A 12,137-nucleotide genomic window follows, 5' to 3' on the forward strand; every position below is an offset into this window, starting at 1 on the left:
ACACGCTGTGCCAGTGATGCCTGTAATGTATGGCACCGGCGGCATCCTTATATATAATATATATATACTGTATAACAGCGCCTGTGATCTCAGCAGGATGGCGCGTTCGGATGTATAATCCCCTGTAACACGCTGTGCCAGTGATGCCTGTAATGTATGGCACCGGCGGCATCCTTATATATAATATATATATACTGTATAACAGCGCCTGTGACCTCAGCAGGATGGCGCGTTCGGATGTATAATCCCCTGTAACACGCGGTGCCAGTGATGCCTGTAATGTATGTCACCGGCGGCATCCTTATATATAATATATATATACTGTATAACAGCGCCTGTGATCTCAGCAGGATGGCGCGTTCGGATGTATAATCCCCTGTAACACGCTGTGCCAGTGATGCCTGTAATGTATGACACCGGCGGCATCCTTGGCCCCATTTACCCTACTAGACAGATAGTCCTTTATACAAGCGCTGCCATACCTTGGCAAACCGGCTCATGTAGTGCGCCACGATGACCGGGTCCGGGCACTCCAGCTTCTTAATGATCTCGAAGCTTTGGTTGAGCTGCGTGAAAACGTCCACCACCGAACAGGAGAACAGGGCGTGTTCGGAGGTCTGCTGAAACTGCCGGGGGGCAAACACAAGGGAAGAGTGGTGACTGAGGCCCTTCCCAGGCCCTGCTGTGTGTACCCCTACCCTGTACATACATATTATACTATACATATTCTCACAAGGGAAGAGTGGTGACTGAGGCCCTTCCCAGGCCCTGCTGTGTGTACCCCTACCCTGTACATACATATTATACTATACATATTCTCACAAGAGAAGAGTGGTGACTGAGGCCCTTCCCAGGCCCTGCTGTGTGTACCCCTACCCCGTACATACATATTATACTATACATATTCTCACAAGGGAAGAGTGGTGACTGAGGCCCTTCCCAGGCCCTGCTGTGTGTACCCCTACCCCGTACATACATATTATACTATACATATTCTCACAAGGGAAGAGTGGTGACTGAGGCCCTTCCCAGGCCCTGCTTTGTGTACCCCTACCCCGTACATACATATTATACTATACATATTCTCACAAGAGAAGAGTGGTGACTGAGGCCCTTCCCAGGCCCTGCTGTGTGTACCCCTACCCCGTACATACATATTATACTATACATATTCTCACAAGGGAAGAGTGGTGACTGAGACCCTTCCCAGGCCCTGCTGTGTGTACCCCTACCCCGTACATACATATTATACTATACATATTCTCACAAGGGAAGAGTGGTGACTGAGGCCCTTCCCAGGCCCTGCTGTGTGTACCCCTACCCCGTACATACATATTATACTATACATATTCTCACAAGGGAAGAGTGGTGACTGAGGCCCTTCCCAGGCCCTGCTGTTTGTACCCCTACCCTGTACATACATATTATACTATCCATATTCTCACAAGAGAAGAGTGGTGACTGAGGCCCTTCCCAGGCCCTGCTGTGTGTACCCCTACCCTGTACATACATATTATACTATACATATTCTCACAAGGGAAGAGTGGTGACTGAGGCCCTTCCCAGGCCCTGCTTTGTGTACCCCTACCCTGTACATACATATTATACTATACATATTCTCACAAGGGAAGAGTGGTGACTGAGGCCCTTCCCAGGCCCTGCTTTGTGTACCCCTACCCTGTACATACATATTATACTATACATATTCTCACAAGAGAAGAGTGGTGACTGAGGCCCTTCCCAGGCCCTGCTGTTTGTACCCCTACCCTGTACATACATATTATACTATCCATATTCTCACAAGAGAAGAGTGGTGACTGAGGCCCTTCCCAGGCCCTGCTGTGTGTACCCCTACCCTGTACATACATATTATACTATACATATTCTCACAAGGGAAGAGTGGTGACTGAGGCCCTTCCCAGGCCCTGCTGTGTGTACCCCTACCCCGTACATACATATTATACTATCCATATTCTCACAAGAGAAGAGTGGTGACTGGGGCCCTTCCCAGGCCCTGCCGTGTGTACCCCTACCCCGTACATACATATTATACTATACATATTCTCACAAGAGAAGAGTGGTGACTGAGGCCCTTCCCAGGCCCTGCTGTGTGTACCCCTACCCTGTACATACATATTATACTATACATATTCTCACAAGGGAAGAGTGGTGACTGAGGCCCTTCCCAGGCCCTGCTGTGTGTACCCCTACCCCGTACATACATATTATACTATACATATTCTCACAAGAGAAGAGTGGTGACTGAGGCCCTTCCCAGGCCCTGCTGTGTGTACCCCTACCCTGTACATACATATTATACTATACATATTCTCACAAGAGAAGAGTGGTGACTGAGACCCTTCCCAGGCCCTGCTGTGTGTACCCCTACCCTGTACATACATATTATACTATACATATTCTCACAAGAGAAGAGTGGTGACTGGGGCCCTTCCCAGGCCCTGCTGTGTGTACCCCTACCCTGTACATACATATTATACTATACATATTCTCACAAGGGAAGAGTGGTGACTGGGGCCCTTCCCAGGCCCTGCTGTGTGTACCCCTACCCCGTACATACATATTATACTATACATATTCTCACAAGGGAAGAGTGGTGACTGAGGCCCTTCTCAGGCTCTGCTGTGTGTACCCCTACCCCGTACATACATATTATACTATACATATTCTCACAAGGGAAGAGTGGTGACTGAGGCCCTTCCCAGGCCCTGCTGTGTGTACCCCTACCCCGTACATACATATTATACTATACATATTCTCACAAGAGAAGAGTGGTGACTGGGGCCCTTCCCAGGCCCTGCTATGTGTACCCCTACCCCGTACATACATATTATACTATACATATTCTCACAAGGGAAGAGTGGTGACTGAGACCCTTCCCAGGCCCTGCTGTGTACCCCTACCCCGTACATACATATTATACTATACATATTCTCACAAGGGAAGAGTGGTGACTGAGACCCTTCCCAGGCCCTGCTGTGTGTACCTCTACCCCGTACATACATATTATACTATACATATTCTCACAAGAGAAGAGTGGTGACTGAGGCCCTTCCCAGGCCCTGCTGTGTGTACCCCTACCCTGTACATACATATTATACTATACATATTCTCACAAGGGAAGAGTGGTGACTGGGGCCCTTCCCAGGCCCTGCTGTGTGTACCCCTACCCCGTACATACATATTATACTATACATATTCTCACAAGAGAAGAGTGGTGACTGAGACCCTTCCCAGGCCCTGCTGTGTGTACCCCTACCCTGTACATACATATTATACTATACATATTCTCACAAGGGAAGAGTGGTGACTGAGGCCCTTCCCAGGCCCTGCTGTGTGTACCCCTACCCTGTACATACATATTATACTATACATATTCTCACAAGAGAAGAGTGGTGACTGGGGCCCTTCCCAGGCCCTGCTATGTGTACCCCTACCCTGTACATACATATTATACTATACATATTCTCACAAGAGAAGAGTGGTGACTGGGGCCCTTCCCAGGCCCTGCTGTGTGTACCCCTACCCCGTACATACATATTATACTATACATATTCTCACAAGGGAAGAGTGGTGACTGAGGCCCTTCCCAGGCCCTGCTGTGTGTACCCCTACCCTGTACATACATATTATACTATACATATTCTCACAAGAGAAGAGTGGTGACTGGGGCCCTTCCCAGGCCCTGCTGTGTGTACCCCTACCCCGTACATACATATTATACTATACATATTCTCACAAGAGAAGAGTGGTGACTGAGACCCTTCCCAGGCCCTGCTGTGTGTACCCCTACCCTGTACATACATATTATACTATACATATTCTCACAAGAGAAGAGTGGTGACTGGGGCCCTTCCCAGGCCCTGCTGTGTGTACCTCTACCCCGTACATACATATTATACTATACATATTCTCACAAGAGAAGAGTGGTGACTGAGACCCTTCCCAGGCCCTGCTGTGTGTACCCCTACCCTGTACATACATATTATACTATACATATTCTCACAAGAGAAGAGTGGTGACTGAGGCCCTTCCCAGGCCCTGCTGTGTGTACCCCTACCCTGTACATACATATTATACTATACATATTCTCACAAGGGAAGAGTGGTGACTGGGGCCCTTCCCAGGCCCTGCTGTGTGTACCCCTACCCTGTACATACATATTATACTATACATATTCTCACAAGGGAAGAGTGGTGACTGGGGCCCTTCCCAGGCCCTGCTGTGTGTACCCCTACCCCGTACATACATATTATACTATACATATTCTCACAAGGGAAGAGTGGTGACTGAGGCCCTTCCCAGGCCCTGCTGTGTGTACCCCTACCCTGTACATACATATTATACTATACATATTCTCACAAGAGAAGAGTGGTGACTGAGACCCTTCCCAGGCCCTGCTGTGTGTACCCCTACCCTGTACATACATATTATACTATACATATTCTCACAAGAGAAGAGTGGTGACTGAGGCCCTTCCCAGGCCCTGCTGTGTGTACCCCTACCCTGTACATACATATTATACTATACATATTCTCACAAGGGAAGAGTGGTGACTGGGGCCCTTCCCAGGCCCTGCTGTGTGTACCCCTACCCTGTACATACATATTATACTATACATATTCTCACAAGGGAAGAGTGGTGACTGAGGCCCTTCCCAGGCTCTGCTGTGTACCCCTACCCCGTACATACATATTATACTATACATATTCTCACAAGGGAAGAGTGGTGACTGAGGCCCTTCCCAGGCCCTGCTGTGTGTACCCCTACCCCGTACATACATATTATACTATCCATATTCTCACAAGAGAAGAGTGGTGACTGAGGCCCTTCCCAGGCCCTGCTGTGTGTACCCCTACCCTGTACATACATATTATACTATACATATTCTCACAAGAGAAGAGTGGTGACTGAGACCCTTCCCAGGCCCTGCTGTGTGTACCCCTACCCTGTACATACATATTATACTATACATATTCTCACAAGAGAAGAGTGGTGACTGGGGCCCTTCCCAGGCCCTGCTGTGTGTACCCCTACCCTGTACATACATATTATACTATACATATTCTCACAAGGGAAGAGTGGTGACTGGGGCCCTTCCCAGGCCCTGCTGTGTGTACCCCTACCCCGTACATACATATTATACTATACATATTCTCACAAGGGAAGAGTGGTGACTGAGGCCCTTCTCAGGCTCTGCTGTGTGTACCCCTACCCCGTACATACATATTATACTATACATATTCTCACAAGGGAAGAGTGGTGACTGAGGCCCTTCCCAGGCCCTGCTGTGTGTACCCCTACCCCGTACATACATATTATACTATACATATTCTCACAAGAGAAGAGTGGTGACTGGGGCCCTTCCCAGGCCCTGCTATGTGTACCCCTACCCCGTACATACATATTATACTATACATATTCTCACAAGGGAAGAGTGGTGACTGAGACCCTTCCCAGGCCCTGCTGTGTACCCCTACCCCGTACATACATATTATACTATACATATTCTCACAAGGGAAGAGTGGTGACTGAGACCCTTCCCAGGCCCTGCTGTGTGTACCTCTACCCCGTACATACATATTATACTATACATATTCTCACAAGAGAAGAGTGGTGACTGAGGCCCTTCCCAGGCCCTGCTGTGTGTACCCCTACCCTGTACATACATATTATACTATACATATTCTCACAAGGGAAGAGTGGTGACTGGGGCCCTTCCCAGGCCCTGCTGTGTGTACCCCTACCCCGTACATACATATTATACTATACATATTCTCACAAGAGAAGAGTGGTGACTGAGACCCTTCCCAGGCCCTGCTGTGTGTACCCCTACCCTGTACATACATATTATACTATACATATTCTCACAAGGGAAGAGTGGTGACTGAGGCCCTTCCCAGGCCCTGCTGTGTGTACCCCTACCCTGTACATACATATTATACTATACATATTCTCACAAGAGAAGAGTGGTGACTGGGGCCCTTCCCAGGCCCTGCTATGTGTACCCCTACCCTGTACATACATATTATACTATACATATTCTCACAAGAGAAGAGTGGTGACTGGGGCCCTTCCCAGGCCCTGCTGTGTGTACCCCTACCCCGTACATACATATTATACTATACATATTCTCACAAGGGAAGAGTGGTGACTGAGGCCCTTCCCAGGCCCTGCTGTGTGTACCCCTACCCTGTACATACATATTATACTATACATATTCTCACAAGAGAAGAGTGGTGACTGGGGCCCTTCCCAGGCCCTGCTGTGTGTACCCCTACCCCGTACATACATATTATACTATACATATTCTCACAAGAGAAGAGTGGTGACTGAGACCCTTCCCAGGCCCTGCTGTGTGTACCCCTACCCTGTACATACATATTATACTATACATATTCTCACAAGAGAAGAGTGGTGACTGGGGCCCTTCCCAGGCCCTGCTGTGTGTACCTCTACCCCGTACATACATATTATACTATACATATTCTCACAAGAGAAGAGTGGTGACTGAGACCCTTCCCAGGCCCTGCTGTGTGTACCCCTACCCTGTACATACATATTATACTATACATATTCTCACAAGAGAAGAGTGGTGACTGAGGCCCTTCCCAGGCCCTGCTGTGTGTACCCCTACCCTGTACATACATATTATACTATACATATTCTCACAAGGGAAGAGTGGTGACTGGGGCCCTTCCCAGGCCCTGCTGTGTGTACCCCTACCCTGTACATACATATTATACTATACATATTCTCACAAGGGAAGAGTGGTGACTGGGGCCCTTCCCAGGCCCTGCTGTGTGTACCCCTACCCTGTACATACATATTATACTATACATATTCTCACAAGGGAAGAGTGGTGACTGGGGCCCTTCCCAGGCCCTGCTGTGTGTACCCCTACCCCGTACATACATATTATACTATACATATTCTCACAAGGGAAGAGTGGTGACTGAGGCCCTTCCCAGGCCCTGCTGTGTGTACCCCTACCCTGTACATACATATTATACTATACATATTCTCACAAGAGAAGAGTGGTGACTGAGACCCTTCCCAGGCCCTGCTGTGTGTACCCCTACCCTGTACATACATATTATACTATACATATTCTCACAAGAGAAGAGTGGTGACTGAGGCCCTTCCCAGGCCCTGCTGTGTGTACCCCTACCCTGTACATACATATTATACTATACATATTCTCACAAGGGAAGAGTGGTGACTGGGGCCCTTCCCAGGCCCTGCTGTGTGTACCCCTACCCTGTACATACATATTATACTATACATATTCTCACAAGGGAAGAGTGGTGACTGAGGCCCTTCCCAGGCTCTGCTGTGTACCCCTACCCCGTACATACATATTATACTATACATATTCTCACAAGGGAAGAGTGGTGACTGAGGCCCTTCCCAGGCCCTGCTGTGTGCACCCCTACCCCGTACATACATATTATACTATACATATTCTCACAAGAGAAGAGTGGTGACTGAGGCCCTTCCCAGGCCCTGCTGTGTGTACCCCTACCCTGTACATACATATTATACTATACATATTCTCACAAGAGAAGAGTGGTGACTGAGGCCCTTCCCAGGCCCTGCTGTGTGTACCCCTACCCTGTACATACATATTATACTATACATATTCTCACAAGAGAAGAGTGGTGACTGAGGCCCTTCCCAGGCCCTGCTGTGTGTACCCCTACCCTGTACATACATATTATACTATACATATTCTCACAAGAGAAGAGTGGTGACTGAGGCCCTTCCCAGGCCCTGCTGTGTGTACCCCTACCCCGTACATACATATTATACTATACATATTCTCACAAGAGAAGAGTGGTGACTGAGGCCCTTCCCAGGCCCTGCTGTGTGTACCCCTACCCTGTACATACATATTATACTATACATATTCTCACAAGAGAAGAGTGGTGACTGAGGCCCTTCCCAGGCCCTGCTGTGTGTACCCCTACCCCGTACATACATATTATACTATACATATTCTCACAAGGGAAGAGTGGTGACTGAGGCCCTTCCCAGACTCTGCTGTGTGTACCCCTACCCTGTACATACATATTATACTATACATATTCTCACAAGAGAAGAGTGGTGACTGAGGCCCTTCCCAGGCCCTGCTGTGTGTACCCCTACCCCGTACATACATATTATACTATACATATTCTCACAAGGGAAGAGTGGTGACTGGGGCCCTTCCCAGGCCCTGCTGTGTGTACCCCTACCCTGTACATACATATTATACTATACATATTCTCACAAGAGAAGAGTGGTGACTGAGGCCCTTCCCAGGCCCTGCTGTGTGTACCCCTACCCCGTACATACATATTATACTATACATATTCTCACAAGGGAAGAGTGGTGACTGAGGCCCTTCCCAGGCCCTGCTGTGTGTACCCCTACCCTGTACATACATATTATACTATACATATTCTCACAAGGGAAGAGTGGTGACTGGGGCCCTTCCCAGGCCCTGCTGTGTGTACCCCTACCCTGTACATACATATTATACTATACATATTCTCACAAGGGAAGAGTGGTGACTGAGACCCTTCCCAGGCCCTGCTGTGTGTACCCCTACCCCGTACATACATATTATACTATACATATTCTCACAAGGGAAGAGTGGTGACTGAGACCCTTCCCAGGCCCTGCTGTGTGTACCCCTACCCCGTACATACATATTATACATATTCTCACAAGAGAAGAGTGGTGACTGAGACCCTTCCCAGGCCCTGCTATGTGTACCCCTACCCTGTACATACATATTATACTATACATATTCTCACAAGGGAAGAGTGGTGACTGAGACCCTTCCCAGGCCCTGCTGTGTGTACCCCTACCCTGTACATACATATTATACTATACATATTCTCACAAGAGAAGAGTGGTGACTGAGGCCCTTCCCAGGCCCTGCTATGTGTACCCCTACCCTGTACATACATATTATACTATACATAGTCTCACAAGAGAAGAGTGGTGACTGAGGCCCTTCCCAGGCCCTGCTATGTGTACCCCTACCCCGTACATACATATTATACTATACATAGTCTCACAAGGGAAGAGTGGTGACTGAGACCCTTCCCAGGCCCTGCTGTGTGTACCCCTACCCTGTACGTACATATTATACTATACATATTCTCACAAGGGAAGAGTGGTGACTGAGGCCCTTCCCAGGCCCTGCTGTGTGTACCCCTACCCCGTACATACATATTATACTATACATATTCTCACAAGAGAAGAGTGGTGACTGAGGCCCTTCCCAGGCCCTGCTGTGTGTACCCCTACCCCGTACATACATATTATACTATACATATTCTCACAAGAGAAGAGTGGTGACTGGGGCCCTTCCCAGGCCCTGCTGTGTGTACCCCTACCCCGTACATACATATTATACATATTCTCACAAGAGAAGAGTGGTGACTGGGGCCCTTCCCAGGCCCTGCTGTGTGTACCCCTACCCTGTACATACATATTATACTATACATATTCTCACAAGGGAAGAGTGGTGACTGAGGCCCTTCCCAGGCCCTGCTGTGTGTACCCCTACCCCGTACATACATATTATACTATACATATTCTCACAAGGGAAGAGTGGTGACTGAGACCCTTCCCAGGCCCTGCTGTGTGTACCCCTACCCTGTACATACATATTATACTATACATATTCTCACAAGGGAAGAGTGGTGACTGAGACCCTTCCCAGGCCCTGCTGTGTGTACCCCTACCCCGTACATACATATTATACTATACATATTCTCACAAGGGAAGAGTGGTGACTGAGACCCTTCCCAGGCCCTGCTGTGTGTACCCCTACCCTGTACATACATATTATACATATTCTCACAAGGGAAGAGTGGTGACTGAGGCCCTTCCCAGGCCCTGCTGTGTGTACCCCTACCCTGTACATACATATTATACTATACATATTCTCACAAGGGAAGAGTGGTGACTGAGACCCTTCCCAGGCCCTGCTGTTTGTACCCCTACCCTGTACATACATATTATACTATACATATTCTCACAAGGGAAGAGTGGTGACTGAGGCCCTTCCCAGGCCCTGCTGTGTGTACCCCTACCCCGTACATACATATTATACTATACATATTCTCACAAGGGAAGAGTGGTGACTGAGGCCCTTCCCAGGCCCTGCTGTGTGTACCTCTACCCTGTACATACATATTATACTATACATATTCTCACAAGAGAAGAGTGGTGACTGAGGCCCTTCCCAGGCCCTGCTGTGTGTACCCCTACCCTGTACATACATATTATACTATACATATTCTCACAAGGGAAGAGTGGTGACTGAAGCCCTTCCCAGGCCCTGCTGTGTGTACCCCTACCCCGTACATACATATTATACTATACATATACTCACAAGGGAAGAGTGGTGACTGAGGCCCTTCCCAGGCCCTGCTGTGTGTACCCCTACCCCGTACATACATATTATACTATACATATTCTCACAAGAGAAGAGTGGTGACTGAGGCCCTTCCCAGGCCCTGCTGTGTGTACCCCTACCCCGTACATACATACTATACATATTCTCACAAGGGAAGAGTGGTGACTGAGGCCCTTCCCAGGCCCTGCTGTGTGTACCCCTACCCTGTACATACATATTATACTATACATATTCTCACAAGAGAAGAGTGGTGACTGAGGCCCTTCCCAGGCCCTGCTGTGTGTACCCCTACCCTGTACATACATATTATACTATACATATTCTCACAAGAGAAGAGTGGTGACTGAGGCCCTTCCCAGGCCCTGCTGTGTGTACCCCTACCCTGTACATACATATTATACTATACATATTCTCACAAGAGAAGAGTGGTGACTGGGGCCCTTCCCAGGCCCTGCTGTGTGTACCCCTACCCTGTACATACATATTATACTATACATATTCTCACAAGGGAAGAGTGGTGACTGGGGCCCTTCCCAGGCCCTGCTGTGTGTACCCCTACCCCGTACATACATATTATACTATACATATTCTCACAAGGGAAGAGTGGTGACTGAGGCCCTTCCCAGGCCATGCTGTGTGTACCCCTACCCCGTACATACATATTATACTATACATATTCTCACAAGGGAAGAGTGGTGACTGAGGCCCTTCCCAGGCCCTGCTGTGTGTACCCCTACCCCGTACATACATATTATACTATACATATTCTCACAAGAGAAGAGTGGTGACTGAGACCCTTCCCAGGCCCTGCTATGTGTACCCCTACCCCGTACATACATATTATACTATACATATTCTCACAAGGGAAGAGTGGTGACTGAGGCCCTTCCCAGGCCCTGCTGTGTGTACCCCTACCCTGTACATACATATTATACTATACATATTCTCACAAGAGAAGAGTGGTGACTGAGACCCTTCCCAGGCCCTGCTGTGTGTACCCCTACCCCGTACATACATATTATACTATACATATTCTCACAAGAGAAGAGTGGTGACTGAGACCCTTCCCAGGCCCTGCTGTGTGTACCCCTACCCTGTACATACATATTATACTATACATATTCTCACAAGAGAAGAGTGGTGACTGAGACCCTTCCCAGGCTCTGCTGTGTGTACCCCTACCCCGTACATACATATTATACTATACATATTCTCACAAGAGAAGAGTGGTGACTGAGACCCTTCCCAGGCTCTGCTGTGTGTACCCCTACCCCGTACATACATATTATACTATACATATTCTCACAAGAGAAGAGTGGTGACTGAGACCCTTCCCAGGCCCTGCTGTGTGTACCCCTACCCTGTACATACATATTATACTATACATATTCTCACAGGGGAAGAGTGGTGACTGAGGCCCTTCCCAGGCCCTGCTGTGTGTACCCCTACCCCGTACATACATATTATACTATACACATTCTCACAAGAGAAGAGTGGTGACTGAGGCCCTTCCCAGGCCCTGCTGTGTGTACCCCTACCCCGTACATACATATTATACTATACATATTCTCACAAGAGAAGAGTGGTGACTGAGGCCCTTCCCAGGCCCTGCTGTTTGTACCCCTACCCCGTACATACATATTATACTATACATATTCTCACAAGAGAAGAGTGGTGACTGAGACCCTTCCCAGGCCCTGCT

The 12,137-nt window shown here is 48.3% G+C and overlaps 1 protein-coding gene across 9 annotated transcripts in view; it reads right to left on the minus strand.

Annotated features, from left to right (window-relative positions):
* Positions 1 to 12,137, minus strand: part of UNC13B (unc-13 homolog B) — a 565,224-nt gene that overhangs the window by 123,667 nt on the left and 429,420 nt on the right. For all 9 annotated transcript variants that reach the window (XM_075579702.1, XM_075580181.1, XM_075580121.1 and 6 more), the window contains one exon: positions 483 to 626. In XM_075579702.1, coding sequence (XP_075435817.1) covers positions 483 to 626 — 144 coding nt within the window. The remainder of the gene's footprint in view (positions 1 to 482; positions 627 to 12,137) is intronic.

This window comes from Ascaphus truei, chromosome 1, assembly GCF_040206685.1.
Source record: "Ascaphus truei isolate aAscTru1 chromosome 1, aAscTru1.hap1, whole genome shotgun sequence".
Classification (NCBI taxonomy): domain Eukaryota; kingdom Metazoa; phylum Chordata; class Amphibia; order Anura; family Ascaphidae; genus Ascaphus; species Ascaphus truei.